General features: G+C 46.9%; 2 protein-coding genes across 2 annotated transcripts in view; one reads left to right on the top strand and one right to left on the bottom strand.

Annotated features, from left to right (window-relative positions):
• The first annotated feature begins 229 nt into the window (after positions 1-229).
• Positions 230-12,541, top strand: ITFG2 (integrin alpha FG-GAP repeat containing 2). Its single transcript, XM_039561297.1, has 12 exons — positions 230-365; positions 1,658-1,753; positions 2,191-2,232; positions 3,074-3,251; positions 3,540-3,679; positions 4,097-4,245; positions 5,343-5,437; positions 7,233-7,283; positions 7,738-7,829; positions 8,339-8,456; positions 9,028-9,201; positions 9,363-12,541. The coding sequence occupies exons 1-12, from the start codon at positions 270-272 to the stop codon at positions 9,503-9,505; spliced, it is 1,374 nt and encodes a 457-aa protein (XP_039417231.1). The 5' UTR covers positions 230-269; the 3' UTR covers positions 9,506-12,541.
• NRIP2 (nuclear receptor interacting protein 2) overlaps positions 11,398-19,121 on the bottom strand; it is a 20,366-nt gene continuing 12,642 nt past the window's right edge. The window contains exons 6-7 of the mRNA XM_010400942.3: positions 18,183-18,235; positions 11,398-17,393 (exon numbers count right to left, since the gene is read on the bottom strand). Coding sequence (XP_010399244.1) covers positions 17,301-17,393; positions 18,183-18,235 — 146 coding nt within the window. The 3' untranslated portion in view covers positions 11,398-17,300. The remainder of the gene's footprint in view (positions 17,394-18,182; positions 18,236-19,121) is intronic.

Genomic DNA, 19,121 nt, shown 5'->3' with positions numbered 1-19,121 from the left:
GAAGGTGGCAAACTGGTGTTTATAAGTGCGGTCATGCATGTAAACCTCAGCTATGAACTTCGTTATGTATGTCCTTATAGAGAAAAAGCCAATGCTTAAAATAAACAGTTACAGTACTGACTCTGTAAGCCGCCCCCGCCTGTCTCTCCGTGTGTGACTCCTTTAGGGCGGGCGCTGTTGCCGCAGCCGCCCGCTCCGGGGGCAGCCGCCGCCTTCCTGCCGGCGCCGCCCCGCGCTCCCGGCGTTCCCTGCGCTGCGGGCCCGGCGGGATGCGCTCCGTCAGCTACGTGCAGTGCGTGGCGCTGGACTTCGCCGGCAGCCTCTTCCCGCACGCCATCTGCCTGGGGGACGCCGACAACGACACGGTCCGAGCCCGGAGCCCGGGGCGGGGCGGCCGCGGGGCAGCGGGCCCGGCTGGGGGTGCCCGCGGGGCCGCCTCGGAGACGGGGCTGGGGGGAAGCACCGAGCGGCTGGGGCGGCCTCAGGGCAGGTGCCAGGAGGAGCTGGCGGGGCTTCCAGCCCCCGGGGTGACACACGGGGCTTGGCGGGCGCCTAAGCGGTGTGAGGGACGCAGGGCTTTGGTCAGAGCCTCCCCGGAGTTCCCCTGCAAAGGGAATGTTTGCCGGGCTGCAGCTGGTTCGGGCTTCCCTCGCCATTACGGGTGCTGGTCACCCCTGGTGTGGCCTGGGTGGTGCAGAGCCAATTTCTGCTCCCAAAGGGAGACAGACACTCACCTGTCACAGTGGTGGGGATGTAGGGGTGCTTTGCTGGGCAAAGCGGATCACAAACAGGGTAGAGCCAGTTCTCGGTGTCTCTTGACCCGTGTGATGGATGGATGTGCATTGCGAGTGTTGCTATCAGCCCCAAAAATGGATGGTTTTGATTTGCCTGTAACTAGGAAGAGGTTAGCTTAACCAGCTATATGTGAAATGTTTCTTCTCCTCAACAGTCAAGGTTTTTTACAGCCTTATCCTGAGGGGTGTAGTGGCTAGCAATGCAATAGGTGATTAAAGGGATTTCCCCATTAATAGTTATGTTGTATAGGGTAAGGTGTGCAGGGAGTTATGATATGCACACCATTTAAATACAGAGGCATGATGCAGGAGATGGGATGATGGGAGTAGGCTCATCAGCATGGGTGGTTGGTGATTTTTAGAAATCTTCAAAGAAATAATCACCGTTCTGAAATACCCCTTACCCCTTCAGCAGTGAGATTGAACATCCTGTGTAAATCTGTTGAAAGTGTTCTTGCACTGTCATCCTGTTCCTGGATGATTGTATTTTTGTCATTGCCATCATCTTCCTTAGGTGATTCAAGTCAATCTAGATTGAAGGATGGAAGATGGAGTGATGATGATTAGCTGAGCAGGATGTTAAAACAGTCAGTGTCACGACTCTGAAACAGTGAGTGGAGAAGCAGTGGGTAATGGGATGTTGCTCTAATGAGCCATTCTCCATCTCTTTTACCTGCAAGAATAAAATTAGGGCTTGTATATTTTCCCAGGCCTTCCATTTTGATTCAAGATTGTCTCTTTAATTTGTTTTGTTTTGCTGCTTCTTCCCAGAGAGTGATTTTTATATATGAATTCTGAGATTATTGCTGTTGAAGGAATACTGTTAATGTAATTGTGGATTTCTTCCTACTTTTCTTGTACAGCTGAATGAACTCGTGGTGGGAGACACCGGTGGAAAACTCTATGTTTACAAGAATGATGACAGCAAGCCCTGGGCTGTGCGATCTTGCCAAGGAATGGTCAGTTCTTGACAAAATTTCTAAATGGTTGGGCCTTTTGGTGTATGTGCAGCCAGCTATCCTCGTCCTTTGCCTAGGAATATGTAGGCTAGAGAGGAATGGCAGCCAGAACTGGTTCTGATGTCTTACATGTAATTATTCAAGACCCTGCTTTTGCCCACAGCCCCATGGGCTGTAAGTGATGAGGAAATCAATGGACAAACATAGAAACTGGCCTTCTGTCCCACCTTTACCCTGCTCTGAGCACTGTGGGTTTTGCCCCAGGGCTCTGACCAGTTGTGTTTCTGTCTCTTGACTCTGCTCTGTTTGTCCTTCAAAAGGCTGTTTGGAGTTCAAGAGATGCTTTATGTGAGAGGGGAGGGGGTAGGGCAGAGGTTTATCCCAGGGTGCTGGGTTGGGTTGCCTTCTCTCATGGATGGCCTTGTTTTGTTTTGCAGCTCACATGTGTCGGTGTGGGAGATGTGTGCAATAAAGGAAAGGTGAGAGGAGCCAAACCTTCCCAGCTGTGTCTGTAGGGCATGTGGGAGCTGTGTAGGAGATTAAGGTCATGTGCTGAGTGCGGAGAAGGACAGATTGCTGGTGCTTTGTCTCCAGGATCTTTGCTCTGAGTTTTAGCACTACTGTTTTAAACTGTTCTTCTGTTTATATGTAACTGGTATCTTTCTGTGAGCCTTATGTGGGTTTTAGAGATCAAGGAAATCCATCCTATCTTCAGAGAGCACTTTTGATTTCTGTCTGCCCTTGTGAGAGCACCACAAGGCTTTGGTGGTTTGAGGGTTGCTCCTTTTGCTCTGTGGCTTTTGCCCTTCTTGTGCTGATGTCTGCTGTGGGCCGTGGTCTTTCTGCCACTTGGCTGTGTGCATTTAAGGTCATCTGAACAAGACTGAGACACAGAATAGTCTGGACTCCCAAGCAAATTCCACTGGGTCTACTATGACTCCTTTTGTTGGATTGCTGTTTCTGGGGGTTTAGCCAGGACCAATGAGTCCAAAGGTCCCAGTTTAGGCACCCTGCCCGAAATAGTGTAGCTGTGTTTGCTTCAGTGGGGAGCAGAGCTGACGTGGGCATTGAGAAAGCCACGCACTGTTTGAGGGTTGCACACATATCAGCTTGATACCACAGTCTGACAAAGATGAACAAGAAGCTTGGACCCTGCCAGTAGCAGAGTAGTTTGTGTGCTGGCCAAAAACCTCCTGTTCCCTGTGTAGCAGGCATTGTTCTTGATTGATCTACCCTTGTGTCTTCCTTTGCCCTGCTGTGGGACAGCTTCTGCACTTTCTAAAAGAGGAAGAATCAAAAGGTTTTTCTCTTCCCTCACAGAATTTCGTGGTGGCGGTGAGTGCAGAAGGCTGGTTTCATCTTTTTGACCTGACCTCTCTGAATTCAAAACACCCAGATGCTTCAGGCCACCATGAGATGGCAGGGGCAGAAGAGCAGAAGCCAGTGTTCAAGCAGCACATTCCTGCCAACACCAAGGTCATGCTCATCAATGACATTGGTGAGCCACAAAGCTGGTGTGGGAATGCAAGGTGAAGGAGTTAGTGTGTGATGTTGGGGGCACTTGCAGAAGGAAATTACTGTCTTGCTGAAACAGATACTCCAACAAACCATAGCCAAGTCATGAAGGAGAGAAACAAGCACTTCATGAATGTTTCTGAAGTGCAAGTTTTCATTACAGGGTTGGGATCCTCAGGGATGCTAACTGTAGAAGCCAGCAGAGTGGTTTCTGCATGTTTGGGCTCTTAGGGCTTGAGAGAGTCCCTCTGTCTCTCTCTCTTCCCTACAGATGGAGATGGGAAGTGTGAGTTGGTGGTGGGTTACACTGACAGGGTGGTCCGTGCCTTCCGCTGGGAGGACTCATCAGAGAATTCAGACCATGTCTCTGGGCAATTGATCCTGTTGAAGAAATGGCTTCTAGAAGGTCAGGTAAGGAAAAAAGGATGTTCAGAGCAGTACTTGCCACACAGTCTTCAAGAGGTGGCTTTTTCAAGAGAAGAAGCACAGAATCTCAGTCCTATGAACAAAACTATTGTCATGTTGATGGCTTGAAAGATTTGCCCAGTGGTTTTTCTGTACATGCAGAGCAGCTGGTGGGTTGGTCTGGGAAACAGTTGCTCTTGCCCGGTAAGAGAGCGTTAGTGGAAATTACCAGTGGTGTTTTAAAGTGGCTTTTGGTAGGGAACCAACCTTTTAGTGAACTTGGACATTTTGCTTCCAGCTGAATTTGTTCAGCTGCTGCTCAGCTCTCTCAGAAGATTTGCCATATTCAGACTTAGTTTAGAGGAGCACTGTAAACCTTTCAGAGTTCTTGACTCTATCCTTGCTTTTCCTCTGCCGCTGTAGGTGGACAGCCTGTCTGTGAACCCAGGCCCTGGTGGCTCACCAGAGCTGATGGTGTCACAGCCCGGCTGTGGCTACGCCATCCTGCTGTGCACCTGGGACACGGAGCAGCGGGATGCAGCCGCGGGAAGGGATGGATCTGCCGCGAGCAGGTGAGGCTGTTCCTGCAGGGGTACGTGAGCAGGTGCCACTGTGGCTGTGTGTTCCAGGGGACTGCCACCACACCACTGTTGTGAGGTGGGAGGTACTGTCACTGTCCTTGCTTCAGTGGCCTGCTGTGCTGCTGGTAGCTCATCACTTAAGCCTGCCTGTACCCAAGCTTCCATGAACACTCTTCATGTGTCTGTCGCAAAGATGAATAGTGCTGCTTTCCTTGTATCCCTCTCTCTTCTTGAATTGGGCAAGGAGAGTGGCAAAACCAGCTCACTGCGGGGGCTGGTTCTGGGAGCTAAGGTAGGGAAATGAGTGACCTAGATCTCCAAAGGAAGGTCATCAGATTGCAGGGTAACAACTGAGAGTCTGGGCCAAACCAAATTCATCTGAAACCCAGGATAAAACTGGGCTCATTCACCTGTTTTCTGCAGGTGAGGCAATTAGAGGTTTTCCTAATGAGACCCCTGGCAGCCAGTGCTGTAAATCACAACCAGAGCAATCAGGATGAGCAGTGAGGTGCTTGTTACTGTCTTGGTGCTGGAAGAACCCTGGTGGGGAATTTGGGTGCTTCTGTGGTGTTCTGTGAGACTTCAAGGCAGACACAAAAAGCTGCAGCAGGAGAGGAGCTAGGCAAGTCTCCTTGATGTCTTAGAGAACTTAGTGGAATGGTACCTGCTAACCAGAAGTCAGGCCCAGATGTGGTCTCTCACCAACCTGTTCAACCCTAGGCAGAACACTTTGTGAGTGAAAAGCAGCCAGGCTTATATGACAGTAAAGACAAAATGGTCTTTTTTTTTTCCTTCACTGGAATACAGGCCTTACTGGGTTTTTTTTGAGCTCTTTCCTTTTTTTTTTTTTTTTTTTTGATGCATCAAATCATTTTGTTTTTTTTTTTTTTAACGTTGATGATTAGTTTCTTTACTACCTGGGCTGGCATGCATTTTTTTCCTTTATCATTAAAGGGATAAACCTGTTCACAAACTCTATCAGTGCCTGGATTTGTAGAGCTTTGGAATACTCTGCTCCTGAGATTGTTCTGAGACAGTCCCAGGCGTGGTTCCCTAATTTTTCGCTGTTGTATTTCTCCTTTCCCCAGTGAGGCCCCTGTTCGAGATGTGATTCTACATCAAACATCTGGACGGATTCACAACAAGAATGTCTCCACTCATCTGATTGGTAGCATTGCCCGAGGTGAGAGATCAGCAGCTTGGGAATCTCCAGCCCAGCAGCTGCCCCTGATGGTTTTTCAGTATGTCAGTCCAGGATGAAATCAGATTTCCTGTGGTAGAAAAATAGCAGTGAGAGGCAGCTGCAGGAACAGAGGGATCTTGGCTTCTCTTAGCCGGCTCCCAAAGAAAGACAGTTGGATATTTGCACATGAGCTTTTTACAGCCTTTGTCCTTTCCTAGGTAGCCCTTATCCTTCACTCAGCACAAGAGTTTCTCTGCAGCCTCTGCTGACCTGCATTTAGTCAGTTTGAATGGCTGCTGTGCCATGCTCCTACAGATGTCCTTGATCCTTGTTTCTGCATGGCGGCAGCTGATGCCTCCTTCTCATTTCCTAGATGCATCTCTCCTCTCCCACAGCCTCATCTTCGTTCTTGGTTTCCAGCATTTGAATCTCAATTCCTGGTAGCTATGTGCTGCTCCTCCTTCTCCTGTGAGGCCCCAGCCTCTCCAGAGCTGCTTCCATATTTCATCTGTATCATTGTCCTCTGTCTTCTTCCACTGTGTTGTGTTCAGCTCTTGTATCTAAAATCTGCACAGCTGCCAGCTTCTGTCAGCCCTGACACACTGCTCTAGTGTCCAGACTTTGGTTGCCTGCTGCCACTGCTTCCCTCCTGTAACTCCTTGTGCTCTGACCTGTGCCTGGTGCTCCTGCTGAATCCTCCTTTGGTACCTATGGAGAGTAAGCACCTTTCACTCACCCTTGGGGTGTGTGGGCATAATAGAAGGCAGAAAACTCCCAGTGGCGATCACTTTCTCTTGCATTTGCTGTGCCCAAGTATTGCCCCCTGCAGTGCTGTCGGAGAATGATTCAGCCTGTCCAATGTAATTAGAGTTTTTGGAGAAGAGCAATCCACTGAACCCCAGCCTCTTCCCCTTCCTTAGAGGACCTTTCCTGCCCAGTTCCTAAGCTTGTCATGTTTCCAGCATCTCTGATGCTGCTGTGAGCAACATGGTCAACAGAGCATGAAATCAATTACTTCACTGCATATGAAGCCTTGCATGTATTGAGAGATGTCTGTGAAAAATGGAGGCACACAGAACAAGGGATGAAGAGCAGGCTGTAAAAAAGCCCACTGATGTTGGACCATCAATAAAGAGCTGAAGACTGCCATGCTGACCAGTTTCCAAGAGGGACACAGCAGATCTCTTGGATCAGAGCCTGTCTGGGTGCATGTCACTAGGGGCAGTTAAGCACTCAACCAGCGGACTTTGCTTTAGGCTGATCTACAGAAACGGGGTGATTTGTAACCCGGGAATGTGCAGGGGGTTGTGACTTGGAGCTGTCTGTGGGCACTGGAGGTAGGCTCACATTGTTAACCTACTCTGGGGAAACTGCCTGCTTGCTTTCAGCTCTGCTGGCTTGCCCCTGACTGCCAGGTTTCCTGGGCTCTTCCTCAGGGAGCCAGTGTCTCTCCTACATTGTTACTGAAAGGATTAAATGCAGCTTTAGTTGAATACAGCTCTAGTCCTCTCTTTCTGAGTGTCATATTTTTAAAACTTGGCCTTGCATGTCTTTTCTTTTTTTGGTAGCTAGGTAGAGAGTTTGCTGAAGGGCTGAAGCAGCCCAGTGGTCAGGGGACTCTCCTCTTCAGCTTTAACTAGTGACATTTGTCAGTGTTGTCCTGCACACAGCTGGACAAGGAAAAGAGGCAGCATGGATCAGCTTGCTTTGGATCTTTTTAATTGTTTTCAGGAGAGGGCGGGGATGATGTTTATAAAATGGCATCAACTCCAGTAATTTTCTTTTGCACTTACAGGCTCCAGTGAGAATAGTGGCTCAGGTCTCTTTGCCCTCTGTACTCTGGATGGTAAGTCCTGCCACTGTCCTGGAGGGAGACCTGTGGGGCAGCCAAGGTCTATCACCAATTCAAAGCAGGGAACCAGGGGCTCAGTGCTTTTGATTTTTAAAAGAAAGGGAAGCTAGGCTTCGGAAACCCTTCAAGGGTCAGGCAAGAGAATTTGATTCAAAGACTCCTTCTGCTGACCTATTTTATATGAAGGCATGGAGGGCACTCTGAGGATAGATGCTTGTTAATGTTCCACTTTCTCATGGCCAATGCCCCCTGCCCAGTACTGCCACAGTAATAGGAATGTGGTAGGTGGGGTCAAGTGTCCAGTATGGATTTAGCGGCCAAGACCAGGCCTGTGCTATTGGGAGCCAACTCTCAGCAACCCTAAGTGTTGAAGGAGTAGGGCCTAGCATTACCAAACATCTTGCTCCCTTTTACTGTTTTCAAGATAGTTGCTTTTTTCTTTCTTCAGGAACACTGAAACTCATGGAGGGAGCAGACAAGCTGCTCTGGTCTGTTCAGGTTGATCACCAGCTCTTTGCTCTGGAAAAGCTGGATGTTACAGTGAGTATCTGAATAAGGCTAGGAGAGATGAAGACAAAAACTCAGCATGGCTTTGTGTGTGTGAATATGAATTTAGGAAGGGCAGAGGGAGTATGACTCAGCTGGAAAAGGCTGGGATTATCTCAGGATGACACAGAATGTTCTGACTGTGGCAGTACATTCTGCACTCAGGTCAGTCTGCCCAGCTGCAAGAGGTTGAGCTGTCTGTCTGTTAGACACAGCATCCTTTTATCCATTCATAAACTTTTGTCCCCAGCTGTTCTTCAATCTTACTGCAGAGCTGAATGGTTTTGCTCACTGCTAATATCCTGATTGTCTACAAGCTCTTACAGTACCTAAGGATTGCCACAGAGAAGAGAGATGAGCTCCAAGTGCAAAATGTCTGGATGAGGTGTCCAGAAGTGACACTTAGACATTAGTGTTCTGTCTCTGAACAAGCAAGAAAGATTCTTGGCTGTCCCTGGGAGTAGGTGATGTCTGTGTAATACGCAGTCTTCTGGTTCCTGCAGGGCAATGGGCACGAGGAGGTGATTGCCTGTGCATGGGACGGTCAGACGTACATCATTGACCACAACCGGACTGTGGCCAGATTCCAAGCAGATGAGAATGTCAGTGCCTTCTGTGCAGGTGGGAAGCCTGACTGCAAAGGCAGCCCTCACAGCATTTTCCCCTCAAAGCTACTACCCCCATCGGGGAGACCGAGAATCCTTTGTCTGCCTGCAGTGGGGAATAATTTCCCTGTGTGCATACTGCAGAAGGCCCAGCTAGTCTTTCCTCTGGTGGCATCTGGGAAAAGTAAGGGTGAGAGGAAGTGATGCTAAGGTTTGTCTTTAGTAGTTTGGGGTTTTTTTCTTGTCCTTTTTGGAAGTGCTGCAGTGGTCTCTTGTCTTGCCCACCGCTTTTTTAATATGCAGACTTCTAAGCTGTTCTAAAGTGGAGATAATGAGCCCGAGCTTTGGCTCTGCTCAGTCCCTTCTCTCAGACCTGCAAGAAGCAGCTTGCAAATCCCCAAGCTTCATGCAGTTCAGGGCAGCTTCTTGGATTTTCTCAAAGGGACTTTGTATACCAAGCCCATATCTCTGCCCAGGTGCTTGCTGTTTTCAGTTAGCAGCTTTGGTACCTTGTCATGAAATGTCAGTTGCTTGCTTTCTCTATCCTTTTGGAAGTAGTCAGATCTCCACACTTCTGCTTTCTGCAGGCCTCTATGCATGCAAAGAGGGGAGCAACAGTCCCTGCCTTGTTTATGTCAGCTTCAGCCAGAAGATCTACATCTACTGGGATGTGCAGCTGGAGAGAATGGAGTCCACCAACCTGTTGAAAATCCTGGATTGTGACCCGGAGTTTGGAAATCTCCTGCAGCAGCTGGGTATAGGTGAGGGCAGAAAGAGCAGAGGATGTACAGAAAGAAAGAGAGGAAGGGGCTGCTGGCAGATGAAGTTCTGGGAACCAGAGTTCCAGGTATTTCTTAAGGAAGAGGCTTTCATACTGCTTGATGAGAATGCCTAACAACTGTTTTTCCTCTCTTTTCCTTAGACAGAAGCGATGTTTCTGCTGTCAAAAACCTGATTCACAAAACACTCTATTTTCCTGAGAAATACCATCTCAGCAGCCCCTCACAGGACCCTGCAGGAACAGATTCTTCTGCCCACTGCAGTGGCATCCAGGATCCCTTATAACAAGTGACATGAAGCTGCCATCTTTAATGCAAGCACAAGCTCTTCTGCAGATGGAATTGGGCATCTGATGAAGATGACTGTTCTTTCCCTGTCTTGTCAAAACTTCCCAACAGGAAAGGGTCTACAGGCTGTGAAGGGATGTTCTTGGGTTGCCTGAATGTGGTGGGCTGGTTTGCCTTTAGCTGAGGGAACTATGAGAACAGGAAGGGCCAAGGATCCTGCACATAGGCCTTCTTTTGCCAGTTTCCGTATTCCTGGCTAACTAAAGTGCTCCACTGGTCACTGTGAAGGAGCACTGAGGTCACAGATGGAGAGAACAGCTGAGCTAAGTCTCCATTTTAACCTAGTCTTACAACTGCTCCAGTGAATACTTTGGAGTTCTTAGCAGGATCACAATGCAGGAATTGCAGATGGAATTGAGTTAGGGAGCAGGCACAGGCATTCTCTCCCACTTAGGTGTATTTAGAGCCATGCATTGTTGGTCTTTGCTTTGCTGCTGCTCTTCTGCCAAGCAGTTTCTCACAAATCCTGTTCTGAGGAGCTGGAGACATGTACAACTTGCACTAGTAAAGTTTTAGAGAGGTACCAGCTCCAGCAAACTCAGCTCTAGTCAAGAGTCATTGCTTGTTTCCATCTTCTTGGGCAGGGTGATCCCAAAGAAGGCTGTGACTTAACAAAGCAGCTGTGAAGTAGTCAGTAAGACCAGCCTGACTTAACTGTGGATCTGTGGTGCTATGAGAGCTTGGCCATCCCACAATAAGTAGTGGACATGCCACTCTTGCCTCTTGTTGTGGAGAGTGTCATGCTTTGAGTCCTGCACAACTGAAAGAGGTGGGCTGGAGGTGATGTTCCACTGGCTGGCATGAGGAGTCTGGAAAAGGGCAGCTCATTTGCAAAAGCCCAAGCATGAACCTGTCCATATGCTGTTGTTATTGTGCTTTTCCCTCTCTTAGCTTGTCCCTCACCTAACTCAGCTTATTAGGAAAGGGGCAGCAGGCTTACCTGCTGGCTTGCATCAGTTATCCCCTCTTGCTTGTGTGATGTTTTATTGGATGCGTGTAATGGATGGAGCTGTCCCTTTGCCTGTACAGCAGCCTGAGTCACAGCAGATACAATTCAGTGATCTGGAGCAAGTGGCAGCTTTTGAAAATCCTGCAGGCAGTTGAAAACCTGCTGTGCTTTACTCTGCAAAATACCCAAGGGCAGCCCTAAGTGGGAGAAAGTGCTTTGTATAGAGAAAAGGAGTGTCTTGCCCTTGGGTCAAAGTGACTGCTGTTGAAGCAGCCCTGTGTGGTAGAAGGGCAGGATCTTTGCATAGTTAACCTTAGCTGTTACTTGCAGTTTCCCTCTGTAGATTTATATAGGCTTTTCACAGGACAGTGCTGTCCTCTGTGTTTGGTAGCAGTGAAAGTTGAAGCGTGGAGCAGTGAAATGGTGTGACCTGCTCTGTACCTGCTAGCCTGCTTCTCAGGCTGCTGTATCTTCTGACTCTTAACTGCAGTGGAAGTTTCTCTCCAGTTTAATGGCCTTGCTGAGAAGCATTTTTAAATGTTCCCCTGTCATACTTAAGTGCTTATGTAAAACTGGACCCTTCAGGCAGGAGCTTTCAAGTCATAATAGAGCTTATTAACAGTGGTGTTAAGAGCAGCAAGGCTTGAGTCTGTGAGCTGTGGAGGGCCAATACCACAGGGACCATCTCTTTGTGGGCTAAAGCAAGGAGTTGTCCTGAAGCTTGTCAGACCTAGACTGTAACCTCAACAAATTGTCAGCTCTTGTGATACTGAGATGTGCAGCCACCCATCCCAACAGGAATCATCACCATTGCTTCTGGCAGATAGGGCCTAGCAGGGAAACAGGATGGCCTATACTTGTTTAACAGAACAACTCAGTGCTGTCTGTCCATGCCAAATATAAACCTTTATTAGCAACACCAAATATAAACCTTTATTAGCAACACAAGCACAAGGGGTGTACAAATGGGTGCATATGGCTGGAACTGTTTTTTGCAAAACAAACTTTGCTGTACAGGTCAAATGATTTCCAAGAAAGGAAGGTCAAACTGATCCACTGTTGGGCTATTAATTGTTGAGAAAGGATGGGAAAGGGTTACTGAGGGAGAGATGATGTTTTTCTAAGAACCATCTTTAAAAGAAAGTAGGGCAAAAGCATGGCAAATGTTGGGCAGGGCCCTTTGTGCACCCTAACCCTCTTTTGCTGAGGATAACATTGTTGTGTGCTGTGCAAGCCCAGGCAATGCACACTATGAAAAGCAGAGGTGAGAAAATACAGACACTACAAAAACATCTGTTCCCCAAAACTTCAGCTCTTAAAAACCATTGGAGAGGAAAAATACTAGCATTTGAGGGCTTCCCCTGACAGTTTTATATTGCGTGCAGCACATCATAACTTGCAGATGCATTTTGCTCCTGTGCCCCTTGCACACAAGAGGGAATGAAAAGTGTCTACAGAAGAATTCATTGAACATCTGTACCATTCCTTGGCCAAAAGATGGCTTTCCTTACTTTTTCCTGCCTTGAACTCCTTAGTGCCAAATACTTCCTCAAGTCAGTGCTTCAGGCTACTTTCACTGGCAACAAGTTTTCTGTGAGTGTCCATCCTCTCAGGAAAGGAGCCACTTAAGGCTCTGTCTCTGGACTGATGGAGTTACATTTTACTTTCTTTGTAACTAATAGTGTGTTTGTCCTTGCCAGCAGACACAAGCCACAGAGTTGGAATTAGAAGTGGTTCCTTCCCACACAGCAGAAAACGTTGTTTGCTGTATCCTACTCTGGCATATTGGCATAACCTGCTGGTGCTGTGAAACTTTTCAGCAGGGCAGGATTTGCAGGACACCTTTGTATGTCCCAGTGCCAGCACACAGCACATGAGGAGTCTGACAGTATTCTCAGGCACTGGGGGTATTTGCAGATAAATGATTCATGGCTTTGGTTCTGATGCTCAATTTAATAGCAAAAAAATTAAGGGAGAGGGTTGCCTTATTTTCCTGAGACAATAAACCCGCTGTCCATCCCTGCCCTCATTTTTGTGATCTTTCTGCTATACTTTAGTTATTTCTATAACTCTTCAGGTGTATCCTGGCATGTGCCAGTGGAATCTCTTGAAAGGAGGATTGAATGCAAACATATGCATGCGGCTCGGTGGTCTTCAATTCCATAGCTCACCTGCTGGTAGTGAAAGAAGGAGCACACCTCTGGGAATATGGATGGCTGTAGCTCCCATTCTGTTCAAAACCAAGTGACCCCAAGCTCCTGGAAGTGGTCCTGATTATGGCTTTGGCAGAGTGCATGTTCTCAGGAAGGACAAAAGTCCTCTCCCTACCCCTGGGTGTATTGCACTCTATTCCGGAGGTTTGCTGTGGCAGATGTTTCCCTGCAGGCTTTTCCACAACTGCTGTGCCCGCTGTATTAGAAAGCAGCCCTGATAGGAACTGACCACCAAGGTGGTTCAAAGAGATTATCCCTAAAATAATAACATGCCATTGTTTATATTGAAAGGACAGGCCTCATCATGAGGAAGCCAGTGTTGGACACATGCAGGATGTGCCTGTGTCCTGCTCTGAGCTGGCAGTCTGTACTGAACTTCTACTTTCTGTATGAAAGTGTTAGCATTTTTTGATCTTCAGTGAAAAAGACTTTTAGATTATTCCTTTGTTCCCTTTATCCCCCAAAAGCAATAGAGATGACTGGAATTGGGAGTAGGGAAGTCTGTCTGTATAACAGGCTTTTCCAAGAGAAGCTACAATTAAGACAGTCTTCAGCCTTGCCAGGCCACTCAAAAATTCTTTACTGTGCTCCCCAGTGTTGGAAGACTTAAAAATTACTATGTTTGTAGATGGGAGTTGAGTTGGCTTCTTTGAGATGTTGTTAAGTCCTGTTTTACATTCACCTGTTTTAAAGCCAAGACTTCTTTCTTTCACAATGGAGGCTGTGATTCAGATGTAATGACACAAAAGTGCTTTGGGGAAAGAAAAATGTCTTTGGGCTAAAATTCAGAATACGTGTGTTAAGTGCAGTCACTTTATGCCAAGTAACCTGGGGAGATGAGAACTCATCAGGAGCTGTGTTGATGAGGAAAGCAGGTACTGACCCTGTAGGATTGGACTGTGATTTAGTGAATGGGTTAAAGTGAGGTGTCTGCTGTGGCATCATGACCTGCAGTTCTCATTTAGTCATATAAATGGGGTTTTTTTCTGGAAGCTCTACCTGCAGCAAAGCTTGATGGGGAGATTCCAAGATAACTGTTGAAAGAGACTTCTACTGCGTGGATCTGTGTGTTCAACTGACATGGACAGGAGGAAGGTGAAGAGCATGTCTTCTGCCCTGGAGCTGATTTCAGAGCTGAGAAAAGAACTCACACTAATTCAATGCTTTCTTGGAAACATCCTCTTTGTGACTGAGAATTTATACATGCAGTTGTTTGCAGCAAAGAGGAAAGGCTGACAAGATTGTGGCACAACGTCCAAGTTATTAGCAACCAGGGTACAGGCAAGTGTTAAAAGGATTATCTAAAAAGGGAAGAATTCCTTTTTGAAGGAAATTTGTCACTTACCAGTGTGAGCAGAAGGAAAGGAGGATGCAAAGAAGGAGTTGTTAAGCAGAGAAGAGGGGAATAGATAGGACTGGAGATTTTCACCTATTGTAGCACATTAATTCACAGAGGAGCCTGAACTGTTAGTGATTTAGGATATGAGGCATGTGAACAACAGAAAGGCTTCAGAAGGATTGGAGGATGTTCTGAATGTGAGCAAAAGCAGTTATTCCAAGACAGACAGGTAGGACAGCACCTGGTGAATTCCAGCAGCAGCTAGTGTGCAGGTGTCTGCAGGGCTGCAAGTGACAGGCAGCAGTCAAAACAGAATTGTCAACTCGAAGTCATGGCAGTTTTCTGTAGGATCCCATCCAACATTCTTTTTAAATCATTGGAAGGATTCCTGTTGGTTTCAGTCTGAAGGCTCCTACTCACCTACACCCTTGCCCTAGCCACAGCCCAGCTGCAAAACTGACACCAGGCACCGCTCTCACAAGTGGCCAGGACTTAGAGCTGTTGGTGGCCCTCTCCTTCCCATGCACTTATGGGCACCAGCAAAGCCCAGCAAAAGCCGTGTAGTGCTCCACAGGGAAGCAGGGCCCCATATGGGTCTCACAAAGCCTGGCAAAAGCCCTGGGACACACTGGAAGGCAGCAGAGCTCCTTGCAGGGCCAGGCAAAACTCAGCAAAAGCCCTAGGGCACTCTGGAGGGCAGCAGGGCCCCTTGTGGGAACAACAAAAGCCACAGATAGGGTTAGGTGGTTGAGGTTAGGTGTAGGGTTAGGGGTTAGGTTTTGTTGTATGGTTTGGGGTTTAGAGTTAGGGGTTAGGTTTAGGCCTTGGAGTTTAGGTTTAGGGGCTGGGGTTAGGTTAATGGTTAGAGTTTAGAGTTGGGGATTATGGTTAGGTTTTGGGATTAGGGTTTATAGTTAGTGTCTTTATGTTTTGGGTCTAGAATCAGATAGTGTTGGGGTTACAGGGTTAAATTTAGGGGCTTATATTTAGTGTTAAGTTTTATAGTTAGAGGGTGTTGGTTTGATTTAGGGGTTAGGATTAGCATTAAATTTTAGAGTTTTTTTTAGGAGTTAAGTTTAGAGTTAGGATTTAGTGCCGTACGGGTTAGATTTAGGTTAATTTCTAGGGTTTATTGTTTGGGTTAGGGTTAAAGTCATCTTTTGGGTTATGGTTTAGAGAGGTTTTTTTAATAGATCATAAAAGTTAATGATTAATAAGGTTTATAACGGACATGGTGTCTTTATGTATAGATTATTTGCCCTTGTTCCACATGCTGTTTTTAGAGGGCAGTGAGAGTTGGAAACTGGGTGAGTTGGTGCACCGAGAAACAGGTGTTTCATCTATCACAAACAAGATCTTGTCTGCAGAATTGGCCCAGGTACCACACAGACTGCAGCTAGAACACAGGATGGTTTAGTACAAGTGTGAACTGTCCGGACCCGTGGGTTTGAGAAGCCAGTCAGTCATGCAAGTGATACAAACCCAGGGGGAATTACTGGTGCTTTGGAAGACAGGCTCATCGAGTAGGCGTGTTTCCTGACTAAATGAGAGAGCCGTTGGTGTCACTCGAGAGATTCATGGAAAGCAGTTTGTGCAGCCAGAAGTAGTCAGATGCACAAGTAGAACAGTGGTAAAGAAGTCAAGGAACAGATCAGAAGCTGCAAGATATGATGACTAACAGTAAAAGTCTGATGCTCCTTGTAGGAGGAGCAGATGCCAGTCACACCAACTATCACTGGTGAGTGAATCCCAAATCGTATCAGCCAGGCTGTACTCTGCTGTCCTTAGCACATGTTAAACTACAGTGTACAGCTGTAGAGAAAAGAACTAACAAAAAAAAAGGGCAAAAATGTGTACAAACATTTTTTGAGAAGCACAACAGAGACAATGAGCAATTTGATACAAAAGGAAGAGATTCAGTGGTGTTTAATCCAGGAAAATAGGCAAAATGGGGTTGTCATGACATTTTGAGGGTGGATAAAGGTACATTGTGCAGAGTTTGGACAGTGAATCAGTAGCCATGAGGCATGGAACAAGCCCTGATCTAGTGCATCTTTCCTAGAGCTAGTTAAGAATAGACGGTATTTTTAATACAGCTAAGCTTTAGGATGGAAATTAAAAAAATAAAAAAGAAATTAAATAAACCCAATTGTTACATGACTTAAACACCTTTAACATTCCAGATGAGTTCACAGTTCTCTAACCTGAGCTGATACTACAAGTTCTCATTTTGTGCAAGAGAAGCAAAGTTGATGGGCTGTGTGATGCCAGGACTCGAGGCTGATGATGTGTCTATGTTTAATCACTGGATATCAAGTTAAAAGAAAGCTGACAGAGCAGAAGACTTGGTGCTGTAGTTCATTGCAATGTTTAAACTTAGTGGCAGGATCTCTGATGAAGCAGAAGAGGGAACAGGGATGCAGCTGAGGGAACAGGGATGCAGCTCTAGCAGCTGGAGTGCAGAGAGGAGTGGCCTGGCCAGAAGAACAGGGTGTGCAAGTCTGGTTACAGGGTATAACACCAAGAGATGGTAAGCATTGTCATTCATATAATACAGCTTGGTGCCCAGGAATGCAGTGGCAAAGCCCAAGCCCCTGTCAGTGCTTTAGGCATCTACACTCAATATTTCTGCAAAGGTTTCTTAGAACTGAGAACTCAAACTGTTCTTGCTGCAAAGTTTTCCAAAAAAATACTTCTGTTCTGCTCTGAGCGAGAGAAAAGCAGCAAAATCCAGATTCCCAGAGTGCAGGCAAGGGGAACAGAGCCCTTCCAACCAAGAAACAGGAGTGGTGTATGCTGGCATTGAGGCAACAAGAAGGGAAACATTCAGAGCAATCTTTGGAGGTCTTCGGAGAAAACGCGGTTCTCCTGTCAACAGAACGACTGGAGATCCTTCACAGAGACTCTCTGGTGAACAGAGTGTATTGTAAAGTCATTAAAGGGGTAGCATAAATTTATTACAGAACCAGAAGTTGGAGTGACTAGGGCCAAATAGCAGAACAAGAACAAAATGCCCATTCGGCACATCAGGACAAGCAAGAGGGTCCACTGAAAGGAGGGGTATCTCAAGTTGAGGCACTCCCAGTGACAACAGCTTCCAGCACCCGCTCCCCTTTTTCTCACTCCCCATTGAATGCCTCAGCCTAGAACTCAGCAAGGTTAGGGGCATGGGAGCCTCACCCTCATCTCTGTCTCATGGCAGCAAGTCTTCAGACATGGGGAATGCAGCCAGTCACTGACCAGGCTCTTCAGAGGCGTGTAAAAAAGGCAGCTCCTGACTCAGTGCTCTAAATCTCAGGACTCCTTCCTCCAAGTCGATGCAACACTAAAGAAGGAGAGAGACAGTTATTTGCTGGACATTTCAGATACCAAATCTCATGATGTCTATGACTGGGGAGAATCTGTAACACCTCCTTGGGTTTGTAGACACAGTTTTCCTCCCCTGTCCCACATGCTGCCTCCTTGCTCCAGTTCCTTTCAATGGGATTCATCTCCAAACCTGTCACAGGGCTCTCTTCTTCCTATGACCCCCTCTAAGCTGATGCCCTCACATCACTCAGCCATTCAACCCATTGCTTTTCCTGTTTTGTGAGTCTGGCATGTGGCCACAAATGTGTGACAGGCAGGAGCCAGCTTGCTGCAGCCGTAGCCTGAGCCACCCAGGAGGCAGGCTCAGCAGAGCACTGACTCTGAGCCAAGCTGACAAAAGGAAAGGACTCTTTACACTCATGGCCAGTGAGTGTTGGACACTGAATGTGATCACATGGCTTCATTTGTCTCAAAGCAAGGGCAGAGCTTGTTCACATCTGCCTTCAAGGGGCAACATGGGTCTAACTCGTGCCTTTTCTTGTCTCCAGTTTCCTCTTGCCATTTGCAACTTCCATGGTCAGGAATACAGGGAATGGGAGATGTGATAATATCCTATTGAGTGTTTTCTTTCTTAAAACCTTTAAGAAGGACTGGAAAGGAATCAGTGTCTCAGAGCATACAGCATCCAGTCAGGCGGAATTGCCCTGAGAGACGTGGACATTAAGTATTTCTGATGCATACAACAACCAGGTCTTGGAGAGCTTCCTGAGAGGAGCCTTGCAATAAGCAAGGAGCTGTTCCTTACCTTGAGAGACCACAGAGTCTGGAGGCCAATGCAAAACTCCAGCATTTCATCATCTGAGAAGAGAGAAGAGACTGATCAGGCTTTAGATTATGTAATACTGCCTCATTAAAGAAAGTGTGTTTCTCCTGTAAAAGGATATGAAATACAAGAACATCTGATTCATAAATTTTTATGGTTATGGTCTCTTCAGTACAAAGCAGATAACAAATAACAAGGAAAAGGATGAGTTAAACACACGAACATTAACAAGCAGATGGTAACAGTGACAATAATAAATCAGCACTCTTCTGCCACTCACTGATGAGCCTTTAAAGGAGCTATTTAGGCACAGTCCTGAAGATGGTCAAAATGAACTTTGCAGCTGATAAGAGAAGGAAACCATGATTATCATGACTACTGTGAGGGAAATTTGAGAGGGTTTATGTGACTGTTTAAAACTTAATATGAGATATCAGAAGGGGCTTGTGAGATCCCATAAAACTTTGGGCTGTGTAAGGGAAGGGCCAAAGGCAGGAGAAGGCAAGCATCGGGGTGAATCAGGAGAGAACAAGCATGGAAAAATGGAGAGGAGAGGGGATAAGGGGGCCAGTCACATGCAAGCAGGCTGTTGGTCAGTTCACTTGTCTGACCAAAGCCTGCACCTAATGGCTGCAATCTATCCAATCTTACTGAATAATTTTATTAAGTTTTTTTTTTCCCTGTGTAACTTGTCTATCCTGCTTGTAACTGCTGCAAGTCTTCAGTGTCAGCAAACATGGAAGATGCATGGGGTTAAAGGGCAAATAGCTCCAGATGTCAGCAACTTGAGGGACTGGCAAGAGAGGTGCCTGGAACTGAAGGGACTATAGGCCCAGGGCTCACAGGTGTGTGCCAGCAACTGGAGAAGGGGACATAGCTCATGGGTGACAACACCAGTGTGCAAGAGAAATCTGGGTGCCA

The sequence above is a fragment of the Corvus cornix genome, chromosome 1 (assembly GCF_000738735.6).
Source record: "Corvus cornix cornix isolate S_Up_H32 chromosome 1, ASM73873v5, whole genome shotgun sequence".
Taxonomy (NCBI): domain Eukaryota; kingdom Metazoa; phylum Chordata; class Aves; order Passeriformes; family Corvidae; genus Corvus; species Corvus cornix.
This window is presented reverse-complemented; position numbering and strand designations above follow the sequence as displayed.

Coding starts and splice junctions, on each gene's coding strand:
- ITFG2 (XM_039561297.1), top strand. CDS start 270: ATGCGCTCCGTCAGCTACGTGCAGTGCGTGGCGCTGGACTTCGCCGGC. Junction 1,754..2,190: donor TGCGATCTTGCCAAGGAATG/GTCAGTTCTTGA, acceptor TTTGTTTTGCAG/CTCACATGTGTCGGTGTGGG. Junction 2,233..3,073: donor ATGTGTGCAATAAAGGAAAG/GTGAGAGGAGCC, acceptor CTTCCCTCACAG/AATTTCGTGGTGGCGGTGAG.